A 20,344-nucleotide genomic window follows, 5' to 3' on the forward strand; every position below is an offset into this window, starting at 1 on the left:
AAGTCGTCACTGTCATTTTATTGCTTTTGCGTTGATTTTTGCTCAGTCGTCTGGCTGGCGGGAAAACACCCTAGTAGAGAGGCGAGTTGGTGTCGACGCTACATGCCAGAACCACTTGGACTAGCTTGACATGAAGAAGCAGCAAGTCCCCCCAGAGACTGACTCAGATGACCAGCCTCTGATCACAGAGTTCATTCAGAAAGCTTTAGGACGACCTCAGTATACAGCATGTGCAGTGCCTTATGAATACATCATGATCAATCCCACCACGGTTTCCTCGTGCCAGAGTCACAGCAGTCACTTCCTGCCTCAACCAACACATATGGATTTAGTCAATTATCAGAGTCTGGGGGTAAAAGCCCACTCGGGCAATTATCATTACACTCTGCCTGCGTGTTGAGTACCGCACTTTTGATTGCTGTGGTCATTCTTTTCAACACACACACACACACACACATCACAACATTCATGCGGGGGGTGATTGTCAATGTGAGGGCCCACTCCACTTGGGCAACCTGATTTATGAACAAATTGTTCCCCTGCTTTTGTGGTTTCCTCAGATATGACTGCAATCTGCGTTTTGTGGATGAATTCATGTGTTCTGTAAGCAGGTATTTTTGGTAACTAGTTTCAGCCTGTCGTCTCAGTTCGAAGCCTTCGTTCCTGACCTTTTTTTACTTGTCCGAATGCTCCTCAATTAAGATCACTCATCTTCTTCTCCCTCACCAGAAAACCCGCAGAGTCCCGAGGTGGAGGCTGGGGGAAGCCATATAAGCCCCGAGGAGCACTACAGGCGGATGATGTCAGCACTCAGTGAACCGGGGTCCTATGAGGAGCAGCAGCAGCGTCTCTTCCAGCTGGCAAGCAGCATGGGACTTCCTGGCTACGGTCAGTCCTGCTTCGTGTTGTTCTTTTCTACATTGAGTTACTTGTTTATATTTGCAAAACTAAGATGTGAACGGAAGTAAGAGTTTCATAAGCGCACTCATTTAAGATGCTCGCCGATGCTGCTGTGGTAAAATCAGGTTGGCATTTCTCTCCGTGTCTCTTCTCACCGGCCCTTGTCGACGACGCGCAGCGTGAAAGTATCAACCCAGCGGTTGATCCAGGCGTTCCCATTGGCTTGAGAAGCCACCTGACTTCCTGTGTAGCCAGGACTGACCCAGTTTTTCATGCCAACCGTGAAGCGCAGCCGAGCTCCCTCCGTTCCCACCTTCACTCCTTTACTGTGCCATTAACCTTCTTCTCCCTTTTTTTGTGCGGCACGTAACATAACGTTCAATCAGTCTTAACAAGCTCTTTCATAGCGGCATAAATCCAATCAATGCCCCGGTCAAATTGAAGTTTGAGCGACTTTTATTTTTATTTGATTAGTAATGATTTTTAATTGCTGGCTGCAAATCGAGGGAGCAAAGCCTATAAATGCTTTAATTGCCTCCCCCCCATGTTGGAGAGGAGTTGCAGGCAAGACGCACTGCATTGTGGGGGTTTTATAGCCCTGGGTGCAGCCGGAGCTCTGGCTTCCTTTCCCACAAGCCGCGCCGGTATGAGTCAGACACTCTGGCGCAACACTGACGCGTCTGCTTCCCTCTGTACTCTGCCATTTTCTGAATAATTTGATCGCTTAAACACCAAGATTATGCAGGTTCGCTGACTCTCCAGCTGAAAAAACCTTCCACTTTTATAGCGTATAGGTTTGAAGCAAGCAGACAGGTGGGCGATTGGCCAACATCATCTCAGGTTGTTTTGTTGTTCAGTGACGTACAACGTCCCCATAGTGGCGATCGGGTCCCATGAGTCTCCAATTTTCATTTTGCAGCATGGTCTCTTTTCACAGCAGAACCTCCCCTGCGCTCTTATGCGTTGTACGTGACGCATAATAAGAATCCATCATCACGCCGTCATCATCATCATCTCCGGTCTCATTAATGCATGAAGGAAAAAGCGGATTTTAAAAGTACAGTAAAGGACAGGACTAATTGGAGTTCTTGAGACGGTTTCATCGTCTGGGCTGGTGATATTAAATATGATATCCAGAGGTTGTTTGCGGGCTGTGAAAGAATAATTAGAACCGTTCTCTGTCCTCTCCCGGATCCAATTAACAATTAAAGCTTGATGGGAAACTGACACTGGGGTCGTGGTGGACAGAGGGACGGCTGTTCTGTCTCTGGAGAGTCTGACACTGTGCTCCTCACTGAGAGGCCCTTGACATTGACCTGGTGTCCAATGGAGCCCCTGTGACCCCGTCCTCCCACTCCCCTGGGCCTCTACCACCATCTCCCCCGTATAGCTTCCTCTCCAGCTCTTCTTTCATACCCCTCCTTCATCCGCACCCCCACCTCCAACACTCCCTTTAGCCTCGGTCCCCGCAGAGCATCCTTTCATGTGTTTGAAGTGCAGGCCACAGAAAATGAAAGTGTGTGCGTGAGAGGGGCGGGGGGTGAGGAGCAACTTGGTGCGCTCGTGTGTGGATGTGGAGGTGCAAGGTGTTGTTCGAGGGGCTCTCACTGGACCTGAAGTTTAGGTGAGGGAGGGGGGGGTCTAGAATTGGGGGTGGTAGATTTGTCAAAATGGCCAAGAGGGCTTTCCCTCTCTCTCTTCATATGATGAAAGAACATGGCGGAGAGGGACAAGATAAAGAGAGTGGGGGAAGAGATCCAGATGAAAGTGCCGGGATGGAAGAGATGGAAGCAGTGTTTTGTCTGTGATCGTTTAGGACGATCTGGAATGTATCTTTTCAGATTCATTATTGGAGCTGTGCTGGAAAATACCAAGAACATGTTAAGCTCATGAAGTTTGAAAAAAAAAAAAAACTTTTTGTGGCAAATAGGGACACGTTTGAAGCTTGTCGTGTCCGAGTGTGGAAGTCTGACAAGGGTTCATTTGTGTGTCACGTGATTAGCGCAGCCAGTTGACACCTCCAAAAAGTGGTTTTGGTGTGAAGGTGGGAAATGTTTCTCTGGTCTAGATTGTCGTAGAGTGTGATGTACATAATGCCATATTGAGGAGAGACAGGTGGTAGTGCTGACTTCTCCCTTCACACTAAACGCCCAGGTTGTTTGGATGAAGCAGCAGAACTTACACGCTTTTTCAACTAAACTCTGAGTGGTCGACAACTCACGTTTGTAGTGTTTTGTAACCAAACCCAAAATAAGGAAGTTCAGGCTGAGCTTTTGTTCATTCACCAAAAGACTGCTCTACTCTCCAGGAATAGACGGCACAAAAAAGGATAAAGAGGACGGGGTCTGAGCGGCAACCTGGGATCTCCCGAAATAACTCGTGCTGGAAGAAAATGTGTTTGTGTCCTCAATTAGGACAAAAAATTTGAGTTGCTTGTTCACATCCACCAACACGAAAACATCCAAACACTCAGGAGGGTGAAGCCCCAGGTGACCCCACTGCTCCTCTCCACATGAAAGAGAACGAGGAAATGAATTTGGGGGAAACATAGAGGCAGAAAGCTCAAACTGGAATTAGAGTAAAAGTGGAATTTGAGAACCTCCAGATGAACAAGGTATTTGATAACATGGCTGATCTTTTTGAACAGCATGTAAAGTACAATAGGCATCTCAATACATTTCAGCTGTGGTTTTAATGATTAAAAATTCAAAACAAATACCGCATCTCTCCAGGTCTTGTCAAACTAGCTGAGCAACACTGCTATGTCCATTCATAACTGCAGTCCCTCAACAGAAATGTGCTGCTCCACCTGGGCCTGCTTGAAGTGAAGCGCAGAGTGTTGCGACGCCCAGATTAGCCTCAGTTTTCTCCACACTGACCCAAGAAGGTTGTTTTTTTTTTAGAGAAAATCGCTTTTTTTAAAGACAGGAGACGTTCTGGCTGCACAAGATTAAATCGGCAGAAGATGTTTTTACCTGCACCAGTCATACAGGGTAATTGGGGAGGTGTGTGTGTGGAGCCACAGGAAGCTCGTAGAGGTCAACGTTCCACCCAAGCACCGTGTCTGCGAGTGCACAACTGGCCTGCGCGTGTGTGCGCCTGTGTGCACATGCCCTGTGGAAGCTCTGATCCTTCCCTTATCTCTCAGTGCTGTCCCTCACACACACACACACACACACACACACACCCTCGTCTGCCGCCAGCCGAGTCCCCTGCGGCTCGGCGCAGCAAACAGATCGATACACCGGAGCTGGGCCACATTAATATCTGTCGCTTCACCCCCCCACTCTGGCGCCCGCTCAACTGCCTCGGCACACACACATACACACCTAAATCACACAGATGCACACAAACACACATCACACCCATACAGGCGGCGGAAATGGCCCCCAGATCCTCGGGGAACTGTCTAATTAAAAAAGAGGGGGAAGGGGAGGATGGATAGATTGAGGCAGAGCGACAGAGGAGAAAAGGAAGGGGAGGAGAGAGAGAGAGAGAGAGAGGGAGCAGGATGGATTTTTCTCTCATTAGAAGCCATGTCTCCTGGTGTGGCCTGGCCTTGCTGATAATGATGAGGTCTCCTCTCCTTGGAGAGGGACGAGAGAAGAAAGAGGTGGGAGCAGGCGAGCGGTCAGGCCAAGAGGTGGAGGAAGGGAGCAGGTAAAGTTGCAGGGAGGAGAAGCGGCGATGGGAGTGACGGGTGATATCAGCGCCAGAGTGTCACCCAGTCGAGCAAAGTCAGCGGGTCACATGCTGCATGGCGACTTCCAGTTGCACTGGCCCTATCAGCTTACACACTCATGGGTCGCAGCATTAGAACCACGTGGCTCCTGCGTGTGACCTCTGCACACCCTGCAGCGCTGTGGTGGACCTCTGAAGGTGTCAGGCACCAGGTCCTTCAAGTTGTTGAGTGCTCAGACTTGTTTGCCCAGTCTGGTGATTTGTGGCCGTGTCAACGTCTCGGTCTTGTAATTGTAGTCTGCCGGCTGCTTGGGAGGCACTGACCTCTGCACACTGACCGCCGGCTGGTGACCTACCTTCCAACTGTGATGATAATGTTTCGCTGAGCCTTGACTCTGCAAATCTATGATGGTGACGGGACGAAACAGATTCCATATCAGTGTCATTTACTCACCCAGATCTTCAAGCTCCAGTCCTCAGCTTCCGGGAGACCGTAGATGTTTGTCATGTTTGTTAGAGACTTGTGATTTGTGTGTTGGTTGTTTGTGCTGGATCAAAACAAAAGAAACAAGAACTTCCAAAGTTGCTCACTGCTTCAATTTCCCAGGACATCTGTAGATGAGGTTCTAAAATGAGCATTTCACTCCCAAAGCTGATGAACTGTGTGGTCAGGAGAAATGTCATATCTGTGCATCCACCAGGAATGTAAACAGCTACTAAACCTGTATCCTTCCTCTCCCCCTTCCTTTCCTCTCTCCATGAATCCATCATCATCTTCGTCACCTTGACGCTCTCCTCCCACCCTCCGCTGCCCCCTGCTCCCTGTTTTCGTCACCCTGTTCTTTATTTAGACATCCTGCGCGCTCGGCAGGAGGCGCTGGCGGCAGTGGTGAGGAACCCGGCGGCTCTGGAGGCTCACGTGCCCTCAGCGGGCAGCTCCTCCTCCTCATCCAGCCAGAGACGCAAGCAGGGTCTACCGCAGCACCGTGACGCACATTACACTGACAGGTGAGAGACCGCTCCGGATCCTCTTCCGCCCCACGGGTGCCCTCTCTTCTTTCTCTGACCTCCCCACCACCATCAGTCTAGCAAAGCACATCCGTTCTACAGAGAAGAAGAGGCTTGAAAGTGCATCAGTGTCGTCGCTGTGAGGGACACAGCTGGAATCTTTGTCTTGGGCTCAGCAGAAAGTCATGAACAGGATTCAGCAGGGGAGAGCGAGTGAGATGTTGTGTTTGGCTGTGACCTTTACCACTATTGGCAGATGGGCACCTCAAAGTCTGAGGCGGCAGTGTCAAGAGCATGTGGGCGGGTGAGGCCCAGTGTTGCTCACAACGTGAGGGAGGGGCTGTTTTCTTTTAGTTCTGTCCAGCAGGCAGGAAGGATGACGGTCACGGGTGGGGACTGGCCGGGAGAGGGAGGTCAGTGAGTCAGTTGACTGCCAGTCAGCTGACAGGCCGTCACGCTGATGACGTCAGAGGTTTGCTGATTTAGGAGGGGAACTGAGGAATAGAATTTTTTAGAAGCAAGAAGTCAGCGGCACCTGATAGCATCCACGCATGCCACCTTTTTTCCTGTCCCACTTTTCCTCAGCAAGAACTCATCTTGCTCTGCGTGCGTGTGTGTGTGTGTGTCTACACGTACATGACCGAGGCGCAGATCCAATAACTTCCTGACTACCGTTGAGCCGCACGCCAGCTTCTCCGTCTCTTCCTCCCTCCCTCCTCTGCCCCCCAACGCTGGCCCCTGCGCCTCCCAAACAAAGCCAGGGGCAGCGGGAGTGGGCGGGTAATTGCTTGTCGATTATTTATGTGGCGCGGGGAGAGGCGGGGGATCGATAATGGGCCGGCAGTGCGGCAGCGGGAGGGGGTGGGGGGGGTTGTGTTTGCGAGGAATACGGAGAGAGGGGGGTTCGGAGGGGTGGCGGGGGGATGTAAGCAGGAAGTCGAGCGGCCAGGCGTTGTGTGGTGCAGCACTGGGAGCCAGAGTGTGTGTGTGTGTGTGCGTGTGTGTAGGCGAGAAGGGGTTGATTGTTTGTTCCAATTCTGAAGCTGCCATGTGTGCTCATATGTGCGGATTGAGTTTAGGCTTGTTTGTGTGAATATATCTGCTAATGTGCGCGTGTGTGTGTGTGTTTTGTCATCGGAGTCTGAACGCAGCCAGTGAGCCGCGGCTGTTCGCCGACAGCCCGGTAATTAGACACAGAGGACTAGAGAGAGTTAACTAGACCTCCGCCTCCCCCTCCTCGTCTCCCTCCACTTTAACCCTTTCCACTCGACACCTTCCCGGAGTCGGAGTAATGGAGGGGTTAATGAGGGAAATATGGCCGAGCGCTCTCAGCCGCACTCGCTACCATTGTCTGGACCAACGACGAGGCGGACAAAGAGATCATCTGTGTGGAAGAGTGAAAGACCGGTTCTGGTCCAGAGAGGCCATGGTCACGTGACAATGGGATGTGGGTCATTGGTTCAGCAACTAGCTGAAGAGCAAAGTCTCCCCAAAACCTGAGTCCCATCGGATACACACACTTGCTACTGTGTGCTTTGGTTTCATGTCAACTGTGAGGACCAGTGTCAAAGAGCACAGGAGCGCTGTTGTTTGAAGGGACAGTCGGGGAGGTTGTGACATGTCGCTCTCGCTTCATTTCCAGAGAGCCCAACCCGCCTCAGAGGTCCAGTTTTTGAGTCAGGTTAGCTCCTCTCTATATTCTCAGAGGGTCCGACCTGCTGGCTTCACTGCTCTGTGATTCAAGTCTCGGGTTTTGGCCCTGAAAAGCGCTTCAACTCATGAACGTCCATCATTGTTCTCCTGTTTGTCTGTGTGACGCCACAGTCTGCAGTCCTGACTCCACCATAGCGCTGACCAGAAAGAAAGAGAAGTTCATGTGGTGACCTCTGACCCCAGGTCTTTACTGTGCAGAAAGCTGAGGCAGGAACTGCAAAGCAACATCTGAAGGGAGAATGCTTGGTGGGCTGGGAGGGGCCTCCTGTGAGAGTGGAGCTTCCACGTGGCTCACCTTTCCATCGACCCCTCATCATTGATTATCCGGGCCCCATTAGGGCCCATTGTTAAAAACAAATCATTAGGGCCGCTCGATGGGCTCAGAGCCTGGCGCTGCATCCGTCTGGGCCTAAATGGCACTAAGCCGCCGAGCATCTGCAAGGCAAATAGAGGAGGGGGACGGAGGGAGCGGAGAGGCGCCGAAAACAGCCTCGCTGAAAATGGAGATGAAAAAAGGAAGACTGCGCGAGGACGATATGACGGCGGAGGGAAGATGAACCAAAATAGGGAGCGAGGAGATGGAGCGCGTGTGAGATAAGGCGAGAGAGAGAGAGAGGGAGAGAATACGAGAGAGGAGGGAGCCTCATCCATTTTAATGAGCTTCCTGTGTAAATGTGTTCCTGCGGAGAAGGAGCCGAAGGCAGCGGCGCGGCGCTCCTAATCCCCCCACGCTCCCGTCATTAAGGGCGGCCCTGACACACACACACACTCGCACACACACAGGCACACACGCCGCCTGAGCTGCTGCAGGACAGGACTGCTGTCGCCACTCTGACAGGTCGTCACACACGACTGAATTCCCCAGAGCCCGTGGCCTCACTGGCGGCCGAGAGCGAGGGGGGGAGGAGGGAGGGAGGGAGGGAGATGATCACGTGACACTACATCAGTGGAGTCGCGCCTCAGCTCGTGTTCCGCGCGGCTGCTGTTATAACCAGCCTCTCACCTCCTCCATAGCATGCTAGCAGCAGGGTCCGCCTCCTGCAGGAGGCCGGCGGAAGGGAGGGCAGCGTCAGACACCATCTCTCGCTCCCTCCGTCTCTCTCCTCGTGATGAGGCCTAATTATGGCGGCGCAGACGGCCGCCAGCTTTAATTGACCGTTATTCATCTGCGGCCTGACGCTGGGCGGCGGAGGGGGGGGGGGGGGCAAGTTCGGCATGTGGGCTGAGACGGGGCCGGAGCCGAGCTAATTGCTGGGCCCGCGGGAGCAGGCCAGGTGATTACACAGCGGCCGGTGTCATTACATAAGAGGCGGCGAGCGGGGTCACGCGCCGCGGCCCTCACCCAAGATTAATTGGAGCTGCCACTGGAGTGCAAGGCACCGCCGGAGAGAGCGGTTATACGATTAGCATTAACATTTCAGCGGCGGAGGCAATCGATGAATGGTGTTCACCCCCCCGACACACCACTGCCGCCTGTGCTGGCTCCGTCTCCTGCACGCGCGCGCATGTGTGTGTCTGCCCTCGTGGCCGTTCCACTTCCTCCCTCACTCTTTCTCTGCACTCCCAGTGCAGCCGGAGACTTGCCGGCGCTCACTAATTCCCACTCACTCCCAACACTTTGTGGTTCTTTCCTTCCCACTGACGCGTTTTTTCTAGAGTGCATCTCCTACGACTACGAGGTCAGAGGTCACAGTCAGCTTGTGCTCTGCTAAGAAGCTGGGTCTTGATGTTTAGAGTCACAAACGTGTTGACAGTCCTGGTCTCTGTCTGATGGACCTTCTCACTTGACTGTGGAGATGTGAACCCAGGAGGCAGCCACAGTTTGGTGAGGGTTTCACTGGGTAAAGATGTCGGAGCCAAGTTCTCCCACAGCAGTGGAGCAAACGTGGTGGAGAGCAAAACAAACAGAGATGAAGTGGCGGGCCGAGGGATGAGGAGGGGAGCAGAGGTGAACCTGGAGGATGTTAGAGGTCAGAGAGGAAGAAAAGAGGTGTGCTGGACAGAAGAAGAGGTGGAGAGAGAGGGAGAAATCTGAGGGGCGCCGTCCCCCCCAGAGGAGGACAAAAGACCGAGCCAATAATGGAGAGGCCTTTTCAGGAGGCGAGGACGCAGGACGCGCCGTCTTTTCAGCCGCTTCAATACGGCCGAGCGAGGGAGCGGGAGGGAGGCGGGCGGGAGCCAGTGGAGAGGAGGGATGAGTGTTAATTAGAAGGTCCTTCAGCCCGTGGCCCCGGTCAAGACGCAGGGGCCGCCCCAGCTGTCGGAGCATGACACACTGGCATTGTGCATTCAGCCCTCATTACGCCTGTGTGTGTGTGTGTGTGTCAGCGGCGGTGGAGGGCAGCGCGGTGGCCAGCGGTGCTCGCTGCAGCGTGACAAGACTGATGAGGAGGTGGAGGGCGAGGGGGGGAGGGAGGGTTCTGAGCATGGCTGACGAAACCCTCTGCACACGGAGCAAAACACATATTTGATCCATTAATGACGAACGTTGTCTCCACAGAGAGCTGTCGCACCCGCCGCCTCTGCTGACGCCTCCTACAGCCCCTCACCTGGCGCTCGCACCCCACCTGCGGCCTCCGTTCCTGGGCATGCCCGCTGCTCTCTGCTCCACCCCCGGTGAGTCCTCCCATCACCAGGCTCATGTGATGTCAGAGGTCAGGTGCCCCCTCGGGCCAGTCTGAGAGGATAAATGTGGGTGACAGAAGGTCAAAGGTCGGTGACCAGATGGAAGAGGAAGTAGCTTTGTTTCATGTAATAAGCACAAGATGGCGCGTTGGTAGTTCAGGCGCTCTTCTCTGACCAGTCTTCTCCAGCGTCGGCTCTAAATATAACCTCTACAGTTAGACGTGGCCTGAGCAGCTGTCTTCTTCCTTCCTGCTGCAGGTTACAGCTTCCTGCAGCCAGCGCAGGCGGAGGTTTTAGCTCGGCAGCAGGAGCTGCTGAGGAAGCAGAGCATGGCCCGGTAGGTGATCGCTGTGTTCCTGAGGAAGTGGAGGTGTTGCAGGCTTGGAACGTGAACCCTCTTTGTCTCCTCAGGCTGGAGATGTCGGCCGAGCTGCTGCGACAGAAGGAGCTGGAGAGTCTCCACCAGCGTCTCCTGGGCCCTGACATGGTCGCGGCTCTGCCCTCCGCGCTACCTGCCAATCATCCGGCTTTACGGAGCCTCCAGGAGCTCCCAGAAGGAAGCCCGCTCCGAGAGGAGCTGATCCGGCGCTCCATGCTAGCGCCACTCCTCAGCCAGCACCAGCAGCAGTACTCTTCCTCCTCCTCACCACCCAAGGACCACAAGGCCCAGAACTCGACTGCAGACGGTGACAGCAGGAAGACGCCGCCGACACAGACCCCCAGTGAGGACCAGACCAGGGATGAGGAGAGGAGCTCAGACAGTGAGGCTGAGGTCTGCGAGGAACGTCGGAGCAGCAGGTCCAGTGGGGAGCAGACCAGGGTCCGAGAGACGGAGAGTCCGGACCGGCTGAGCGCCCCCAGCGGCTCGGCAGGAACAGAGTCACCGGGTCACCACCTTTTCCCGTCAGGACTGGGGAAGGCTGAGGTGAAGTACCAGCTGCCGCCAGGATTCCTGCCACCTCTGCCAGCTCTCCACGCCCAGCTGCCGTTCGGCTTCCCGTACGCCGCCAACCCCTACTTCATGGGTGAGTCACGCGAAGGCCGAGGCCACGAGTGAAGAATTGCAGAAACTTGCGGCAGGTTTTTGAGTAGCTTTATTGAAGGCATCTGCAGGATGGCGGTTCTGATCTGAACCGTGGGGGAGGTTGCTGCAGCTTGGTGTGCACCATGTTTGCCACTCCACTCTGACAACCTTGGAACCAATGTGGAACCTCTGGCAACGGTACTGGCTCCTTGCCAACCAGGGGTCTCACACTGCTCCACTGAAGTCCTGCAGTGGGAGCAGGTTTTGGTTCCAGGAGCCCACAGTTTCAGCACCCTGGTGTCTGGTGCTGTTTGTTGGGCTGAAACCCAAACCTGCTCCCACTGCAGCACTTCAGTGGAGCAGTGTGAGACCCCTGGTTGGCAAGGAGCCAGTACCATTGCCGTGAGTTCCCACCTTGTTTCCAAGGTTGTCAGAACGGAGCGGCAACGGAGCTGGTGCTGGTGATGGTGCACACCAAGCTGCATCCAACAGAGATGAGACCGGTCAGCTGCTCCTCCCTCCCACAGCTGCCATCATGCAGTCCCCACCTGGACACCTGTCCGTGTAGAGCCGCGGCTGGACTGATGTGCCCACGTGTGTCCCCGCAGGCTCAGTGGGGGGCGTGTTGATGGACGGCGACGGCTCAGCAGACGACATCAGCAAGTGGAGCGTCGAGGACGTGTGTGGCTTCATCAGCAGCCTGGCAGGATGCGCAGAGTACACCCAGGTGAGGCTCGCCGACGCTCCCACCTCAGGCTCCTCCCCCTGAAACACAAACAACAGCGTCAGCCATGTCAGATGATCAGATAGTGAGCCAGCAGAAAGAGTCACTCACCGTCATGGGGCAGCGTGTGCGTGTGTTGAGGCTGAAGCGGCTGTGTCTCCGTTAGGTGTTTCGGGATCAGGCCATCGACGGGGAGACTTTACTGCTGCTCACTGAGGAGCACCTGTTGACCACCATGGGACTGAAGCTGGGCCCTGCAGTTAAGATCCACACACAGGTACAGACTGGCTGTGAGTGTGAGTGCGTGCGCCCCGCCTGATGAGTCAGCTAGAGTAGAGTAGTGCAGCCGTGTAGCTCCTGTCCTCCGTGACCTGTACAGTGATCTTCAGGAAGTGTCTTACCGGCCTCTCCTCTGCAGGTGGCGCGCCGGGTCGGAAGGCTCTTCTACATGACCGGGTTCCCGCTGGCGTTCCCCTTCCCACCTTCTGCCTTGCGGCCTCCGGAACACGACGCCATGCAGCTGCACAGACCGGAGTCCGCCAGCAGCAGTGACTCCTCGCCCAAACCAGAAAACGGCTCGACAGTTCTGAGCCAGTACGAGTCCAAGACCCCCTCGTAGGACTGGAGCAGCCACTCTGGAACACAAAGCAGATCAGGACGCGAGTTCCTCTGTCGTCGCTACAGCCAAAGAGAGATTCCTGAGGAGATGGAGGACTCGCCGTCTGGAACTCGTCTCTGCAACTATGCATTCCACTGTCCCGATACCAAAGATGAGCGGACGTGTGGAATCCAGCCGTGTTTCACTGCTGCGCTGCGTCCCAAGATTGTGTCGACTACTGCAGGAGGAGAGACTCAGTGTAACATATTTGGAACCTTCTGAACTTGTCTTCATGTAGATGCACGAACAACTGGATTCTTTACTGACTAATGTGACTGGATAGTACTTCTGTTGACTGGGCTCTAGCAAGAGGCTTCTACCTTCGAGGGAAAATATTTATCGGACCGTGAGACCCCAAAGATTCTTTGTTTTCACACAGAGAAGGAAGTGGACAGTGAGCTCTCACCGCACCGTTTTTTTTTTCTTTTTTTTTTTTTCAAACAACGCAAGCAATTAATGAAAATGGTCTAGATTTCCCTTCAAAGGTTGGTTTCATCCTATTTTTCTATTCACCACACAGGTGAAATAAATCTTATCAAACGACTCGACTCTCTTGGTTCTTACACCCTGTGACATGAAAGGAACGACTTCAGACTACGATGAACTAGAAGCTCTCACTGAGCTGAGGCACGTTGGGTACTGACCTCTGCAGGTTGGCTCCTGCTGACTCTGCATCTGTGGAGAGAGAGAGAGAGAGAGAGAGGACAGGAAGATGGAGGACAGGTTGTTTGACAGGAAACATACAGCGTCTCACCGTGGCTCCTCTGGCTGCAGCCTCTCCAGCACCTGGCGAGCAAATCGTGTCAGTGACAGAGAGACTGACAGAAATACTGGGATGAGACAGCAACACTTACCTCACCGGTCACATGATCTTTCGTGAGGGCCTCAAACTGAATGTCATCTTACAGAGAGAAGTGCGACGGGACAAGAATACCGACGATGAAATCATGACTCTGACAGTGGGTTTTTGGGAAAAACAGACCAAATACTCTAGAGAGTGATTTAATTTGGACCACATGAATGAAGCTAACACGGGCAGTTCATTAACTTTCAGAAGAAATATGAAACATGGTGCTAATTCAGGTTGCTCGGACTGGACTCTCCCAGTGAGTCCAGAATCGTTTGGTCGGCTCACTTCAACTCAAACATTTGTGAACCACTGTGTCGACACCCAGACAGGAAAGCAGTTGAGGCAAAAAGAAGGATGGAAGATGAGATTCCTCATCAAGTCTAAAAGTTCAGTTCAGTCGTCGTCAGACAGCTCCAGGTCCTCCACCACGTCCTCGTCTCCGTCCGCCAGCTCCATCAGAGCTGATGAGGATATTGGCTGAGGAGCCTTGGAGGCCTCCTCCTCCTCTTCATCATCATCGTCGTCGTCACCTAAGATGTGAGAGTAGCGTCGTGAGTCAAGGGTCCCTGACCACAGGACGTCCAGAGCCTGAGTTGGCCTTGGACTGGAAAACAACACTAGAGTGAACGTCAGGTTCCAGTCCTGGTCTGAACAGCTCAGTCATCTAGTCTTCCCAGTCAACTTCTAGTCATGTCCTCAGCCATTTGAGACTTGACTCAGGAGGCAGCAGCAAGCCTCACTTCCCCTCTGACAATCGGGGATTGACCCCACCCTGAACTGCCAGTTCACAGAAGTGAGACCAGCTGGCAGCTCACCAGTCCAAAACAGAGTTTGGGCTGTTGAGGTGCAACGACCTGGTTCTGAGTCACAAGCAGCCGTCAATCAGGGCTAATTAGAAAAAACCCTCAAAAGTTTAACTTGCCTTCCTCGTCAGACACGTCGTCTTCATCATCCTCCTCCTCCGAGTCAGCGATGGCTTTGTTACCTGAGGAGAGACGTGACAAATGTTACACGCTGCTGCACCTTATTATTTCCAGCCAGGCTTTATTCAGTCTTGCCTAAGTGTGTGTGTGTGTGTGTGTGCGTGCGGTTGCCGTGCGAGCGCAGGGGAGCCCCGTATGTGGGCCACGGCATCACAGGCAGCTGGAAGTTTCTGCTTCCTGAGAGATGCCGCGCCGAGTCGATTACAGACGCCGCCGCTGCACAAACACCCGTGACAGTTTACTGCCGGCACTTTCAGACGGCGGCGGCTCCGAAGCTAAATATAGCAAATGAGATAGCGGGCGAGTTCCACAGCGACAATCATGGCCGAGACACGTGAGCGAGAGCGAGCGTGTGTGTTGCCGGGAACGAGTCGGGACCTTGCTTAAACTCACTGTCACGCACATGTTGGCCTGGTTGGAGCAAGTTCTCGTCCAACGGTGAGGGCAAACTGTGGCGCGTGGGCCTGACAGCAGCCCTCCACTGCTGGTCTCTGGCCACAGTGATATATATTCATCATCAGAAACATTTTCAACTTCCTGTCACCAGCTCTGCCTCCAGTCTCACATATGAATGTAGCTAACATCTTGACTAAACATGAGGACAGAGGAACATTTTAGGCCAGTTATTGCGTACACTTCAAAAACACATGGGAAATGTCAGTGTTTTTAATCGAGAGACTGCTTAATTTAGCATTTTACAACTGAAATAATAATCTAGTTTACTGCTCTCAAAAGGCCTCTCATCCAAAGGTCATCAAAGGTCACCCCCCCCAACCCGCCCACAGATCCATCACTAGTCAGCTGGTCATGACTTGTGCTGCACTTGGAACAAAAAAAAAAACTGTTGCTGTTACTTTAACTGGACTTGCCGACTTCAGCACCTTCAGCGTTGCCCCTGGATGACCTCAGAGACTCGTACCACACACACACACCAATCTCAGTCAGCAGTCGCTCCGCTCACAGCCCCCCCCCCACCCCCCTCCCCGCCTTCTTTCCGGGAGTGTGCGAGACCACAAAGAGCTTTGGTCAACTGCCCGGTCACTTTTGGCTCTGAAGACGTGAAGGTGTGCGCGCATGTGTGTGTGTGTGCGTGCGTGTGGCGGCGGCGGCGCCTCAGTGCAGCCGTGCGGAGGTCGAGAGGGAGCGGTCACCTCTGGCTGTTTCACTGTGCTGGTTTGAATTAGAAGCTCCCGCTGGGATGCAAGTCTGGGCTTCCTGTCGGGGGGTTTCAGTTCATGCGTGTGCGGCGCGAAGCAGAGGCGAACAGAGCGGAAGAGGGAGGGGGAGCGGGGGGCCGCACATGCCGGCAGCTGCCCGTCCGTTTGTAGGGACTCTCCCTTCAATGAAGTCCAGATGCATTAGAGGCAAAAAAAAAAAAAAAAATCCCCGGCCGCCTACTCTCTTCCTCTGTGACCCCGCGCCAGGTTTTTTCCCTGCTTGGATGGCGTCCGAGTGTAAAGCTGTAAAAACCAGGCGGCGGCTGCTGGTGACACGCGGACGACCCCAGAAGAGGACGAGAGAAAAAACAGACGGGCGGATCAGAAACCTGACAAGACTCTCTTTCAAGCTGGACTCGGGTCATTCTGGAGTCGAGCGTGATGATGAAGGTCCATCTTCACAGTCCGAGTCCGATTCTGTGTTTGCGACTTCTGAAGCCCGGATCAGAAGAAGCTGTCATCGCTTCATCACCAGGCGACTGCCGAGTAGCAGGCAGTGATGAAACACCGCCCCCTGCAGACCAAGACGGGCATCGCGTCCGTCCGCAGCTGGAGCTTTCAAAGCCCCAAGAATGAAATCGATTCAGAGCGAATCTTGGGGAGTGAATAAGTCCAGCTCCAAAAGTCCCTCCAGAAATGCAAATGAGGTAATAACTGATGCTGTCATCTACACTTGCTCCTCTGCATGGATCCGAATAAGCAGCAAGATGAGCAAACACCAGCTCCTGTGTGGTTCCGCCAAGGTGCCGCACCACACCTCGTCTCCAGAGGTGGCCAAAAAAATTCTATGAAATTAAATGGAACTTGACGCAGAAGTCAGTAATCCTGTCACGAAAATGAGCATGTGGGCAAACACACATGAGTAAGTAGTAAAAACAAGGGCTGGTGAGATGTCGTGGACGGAAACACACAGCAGGAGAGACGACTCACCTTTGATGGTGAGGCCCGTGTCCTCCTCGTCAGAGTCGCTGTCTGACTCAAACAGACCCTTGAACTCCTTCTTGTCCTCTGCCTTCTTCTCCTGGAGCTTTTTGCGTTTGATCTCTGGGAAGTTCATATCTTCCATCTTGGGCACAAAAAGACTCCATTCAGAAGGACAGCCTCAATATTCCGAAGCACTTCATGCGTCGTGACACTCACCCTCTCTTTGCCAGAGATCTCCAGCTGGATCTCCTTCTCCCTCAGCTTCTTCCACTGGGTGTAGTATCGGCTCAGAGGAGTTCCCTCGCCCTGGACCCGCTTCTCCCAGGCAGCCTGGAATCAGAGCACACCATGAAGGAGCCTCCACTGAGTGAAGTCGTACATCTCTGCATCAACAGTGAAGCCGTTTGACTGACTTGTTCAGGGCCATTTTAGTATTGTTTTTGTATCCCTCAGCCTGCACGCCTGAGGGTCCAGCTCCAGAAGACCAGGTCCGGAGCCAAACCACAGTGCCACAAACAACTGCAGCGTTCCCTCAACAAGAAGTCGCCTGGGGTTCAGGGCTGTGAAAGACCTCGTGCGTGCGTGTGCGTGTGCATGTCAACAGGGAGCTGGCTCCAGCAGCAGGGCGTCTGAAGGCCGAGCTACCTCCGCCACAGAAGGACGAGCGGGACACATGGTTCTGGAGTGTGGTCAGGGCGAGGCCCAACACATTCACTGTGACTGCAGGTTTTTTTCTCCCAAATGGTCACATGAAGCCACTGAAGTGGGCAGGCGAGACGCCGGTGAGTCAGAAGACACCCAGAACAGACTGGAGATGCCTGGAAGCAAAGAACGAAGAATCTGCTCGGGACTTCCCCGAAAGGTCCCAGTGATTGATATTGATTAGGTCCAATATCCCATTATCCGGCCGACAGATCCAATAAGAGGGAACAGACGGCGGCCTCCTGCGCCTGTTAACACGTTTATTGCAAATGTGCCGCTGCTGCCAGGGAGGCTTCATTAGGAGGGTCTGGTGATCAACAGCGACCCCTGCAGATCCATCCCGCGCCCTCACATCTGGGTGAGGAACAAAGCAACTGGTGATCCTCAAGTTTGCACCACAGGAATCAGCTGACTGGCCTGGGGATTTCAGGAGGCTTGATCCAGCGTGGCCTCGCACTGTTCGCCTGATAAGCATGAAACGGACCCACGTCATCCTGCTGCCACCAGCCCAGCACAGCTCTCTGTGTGCACAGGTTCTGATGGGTAAAAAAGGGGGTTCGGTGATGAACAGTAGCTCCTTCTCAGCGACCGAAGACGACGTCTCCACACAAGTCAGTGTTCTGCTGCAGCCACTACACTCCAGAGTTCACTCTCCACTTGATGTTAACCAGGACGAACACAGCGACAGCAGATTCACAGTGTGTTCTGATGACTTCACATCTCAGAATCAACTTTATTGCCATGGTCAGTGGGGATCCCACCAACCAGGAGAGTGTTTTGGAATAAAGTGCTGACATAAAATAAAACTTCCACGAATCTTTGTACACTGAAGATGATACTCTGAAATGCTTGTAAAATAATTTGCATTCAAGCAAGAGACACATTTTGCTCTCACTTAATCACATGTCTGAAGGCTGCGACTTTTCTGACTGGCCAAAATGAAACCACATATTCTGGTTTGGGTGAACTCAAGATTTGTCTTCTGACAGGTCTGAAGAATTGACTTTCAGGTTCATCAAAAATGGTTGTGCTGGTGTCAAAGAGCAAATATCTAATACTAATTCAAAGTTAGCAGCTCATGAGGTGATAAATGAGAACAAAACAGCGCGTAAAGTGGCCAGAAATCATCTTCAAAAACATCCGAGTCCCCTTAAAGATACGTCAGGAACCAACAGGGTCGACGTGTTCACTCTTAACTGAAAAACTCAAGTCCCCGATGTTGACTCTGACTTTGCCCTCTGTTTGGTGAAATGTATCATGTTTACTATATCACTGAACTGTATTATTGTGAAGTTTATATTTGAGGTCTGTTGGTAGATAGAAGGGAAATTGCAAATTGTAAATTGCTGATGCTGAAAAAATGTAACAAAAAGAAAGTTAAAAAAATGTTGAAAACATCGGTCAAGTGTCAAGTTTTAACACCCGACTTTCACAATACAGCACACTGCTATTTTGGTTCAAGAAGAGAAATTCACATTCTTCAAACATGAATCTTCAGCGGAACGATTTTGTGGACCTGAGAAAAGACCCACTATCAGCAAGTTGGGTTTTATTTTCTGTGCAAGAGGTGGTACTAATTTGAGCCCAGACTGCGATGAAGTGACCTGAACATTTCCACAAACAACACGACAGCGCAGCCTCGGCGGAAGCATTAATTAGGCGAGCTCTCAGTTTGGGTGACATGTCAGCAGGGGGCTGCTGGCTGGAGGGGGAGCGTGGCCTTTCCTGTAGCAGCAGGGTCAGCCCCTTCCTCTCGCCCGTGGTGACACCAGCACCACTGTCACGCCGACAACCTCAGCTGAGGCCAAAGTCGAGGCGGCAGCAGCGACACTGCTGCGGCGCCACGCTGTCCGTTTCACTTTGCATGTCACACAAACAAGCACACACGTGCGCTCCTTTTTCAAGCGCAGAGTGGAATAGAGGCTCATATGGGGGAAAATAAAAATAAATATATATATATAAAATATATACAGAATTCATGAACTCATTTAAAATGTGTAAATAGGAAGACTTGTTTTCTTTAAAGGAAAGAAATCTAATCTAAGTTTTTTTTCCCCAATAGAGCTTTTGAGGGAATTAAATCAGCACTGAACAAAATGCATGGCAGGATAATACAGCAGACTAACAGCCGTGCACAAGAATTCTCATCCGAATAACATTGCTCTCATGAGCCATGTTGTCATGAAGCCACTAAAACAGCATTAAGTCATAAAAGAATAGTTTGAGGATTGAAGTTGAGTTCACCTGGAAGGCGCATCAGGATGTGATATATTTTGGAGTTACAAAGGGCTAAGTCAGGACACGCCCCACCCCCCGATGGCCCTCCATCTGTCACTCACCACGGCAGCGGCGTCGGCCACTCCGAAGGCAGCATTCTGTCTCTGCGTTGTGATGTAGCTGCTATTCTCCTGAACCTTCTCCAGCAGCTGCCGCATCGGCTTGCAGTAATTGGCCACTTTGCATTCTTTCAGGAACGACTTCAGCTGCAGGGACGAGAGAAAAGAGGGTCACCAGGCGGAGTATTCCGGCCACTCTTGCGGTTTGTTCAAACAAAACAAGATAATGCTTGTAGCCTTGGGCCATGAATGCTGAAAGTGTCTCAGGGTGGATCGAAGTTCAGAAATGATGATATAAAGTCCACATGAGCCAGGAAGAGAAGGAAAACCTAACCAGAAAAGTTACCTGTATGACTGCAGGCAGGGCAAGCTCAGGGAAGCCAATGGAGTTTGCCTGAGTGTGGAAATACTCGAGGATCAGATCATACAGCTGGTCCATCAGTCCGTCCTGGAAACACCCATGATACCATTAGCCATGCACAACCCATTTCTCAAGACCAAGCTGATCCACTCCACTACAAGTAAAAACGCCCATGCCACTTATCCACTCAGCAGCCTCTCATCCTACTCTGTTTTAATGTTAATTTTGTCACATGAATATTTTGAGATTCATAGCAAACTCACAATTCTTCAAACTATTTTTCAAATAATTCAAATTCAGATTTTGCTGTCACTGAACCTTAATGAACAATGAAGTACAATAAAACAATGCATAAAATATAAATAGCAATTTAGCAGTTATATTTAACCTTCCTCATGTAAAGACTTCTCTCTAGAAACACCAATCTGTATGGTCTGGCTTCAGAGAACAGTGGGGACAGGAGACAATATTTCCAGCTGAGGATGCTTGGGATGTAGGGACGTATTAAACGTACGTATTGACGTATTGAAACTTTTTCATTATCATGAAAGTTATTTGTGGTCACCAACATCATTATTAGTTTATCTTTAAATATAATAGTGAACTAAATGTAGAGATGAGAAATTCACTGTTTCACG

General features: G+C 52.2%; 2 protein-coding genes across 10 annotated transcripts in view; one reads left to right on the top strand and one right to left on the bottom strand.

The window, feature by feature from the left end:
• samd11 (sterile alpha motif domain containing 11) overlaps window positions 1-13,177 on the top strand; it is a 36,711-nt gene extending 23,534 nt beyond the window's left edge. The window contains 8 exon segments of the mRNA XM_053848461.1: window positions 730-888; window positions 5,433-5,589; window positions 9,803-9,918; window positions 10,186-10,264; window positions 10,339-10,952; window positions 11,560-11,678; window positions 11,842-11,952; window positions 12,094-13,177. Coding sequence (XP_053704436.1) covers window positions 730-888; window positions 5,433-5,589; window positions 9,803-9,918; window positions 10,186-10,264; window positions 10,339-10,952; window positions 11,560-11,678; window positions 11,842-11,952; window positions 12,094-12,294 — 1,556 coding nt within the window. The 3' untranslated portion in view covers window positions 12,295-13,177.
• The window catches only part of noc2l (NOC2-like nucleolar associated transcriptional repressor), a 116,830-nt gene continuing 107,910 nt past the window's right edge, over window positions 11,425-20,344 (bottom strand). For 8 of the 9 annotated variants that reach the window (XM_053848467.1, XM_053848471.1, XM_053848464.1 and 5 more), the window contains 9 exons: window positions 19,692-19,793; window positions 19,349-19,492; window positions 16,524-16,637; window positions 16,314-16,449; window positions 14,106-14,168; window positions 12,978-13,713; window positions 12,077-12,511; window positions 11,787-11,929; window positions 11,425-11,716 (listed from right to left, as the gene is read on the bottom strand). In XM_053848467.1, coding sequence (XP_053704442.1) covers window positions 13,577-13,713; window positions 14,106-14,168; window positions 16,314-16,449; window positions 16,524-16,637; window positions 19,349-19,492; window positions 19,692-19,793 — 696 coding nt within the window. In that variant the 3' untranslated portion in view covers window positions 11,425-11,716; window positions 11,787-11,929; window positions 12,077-12,511; window positions 12,978-13,576. The remainder of the gene's footprint in view (window positions 11,717-11,786; window positions 11,930-12,076; window positions 12,512-12,977; window positions 13,714-14,105; window positions 14,169-16,313; window positions 16,450-16,523; window positions 16,638-19,348; window positions 19,493-19,691; window positions 19,794-20,344) is intronic. The other variant, XM_053848463.1, reaches the window with a different exon arrangement.

Source organism: Synchiropus splendidus, chromosome 18 (genome assembly GCF_027744825.2).
Source record: "Synchiropus splendidus isolate RoL2022-P1 chromosome 18, RoL_Sspl_1.0, whole genome shotgun sequence".
NCBI lineage: Eukaryota > Metazoa > Chordata > Actinopteri > Syngnathiformes > Callionymidae > Synchiropus > Synchiropus splendidus.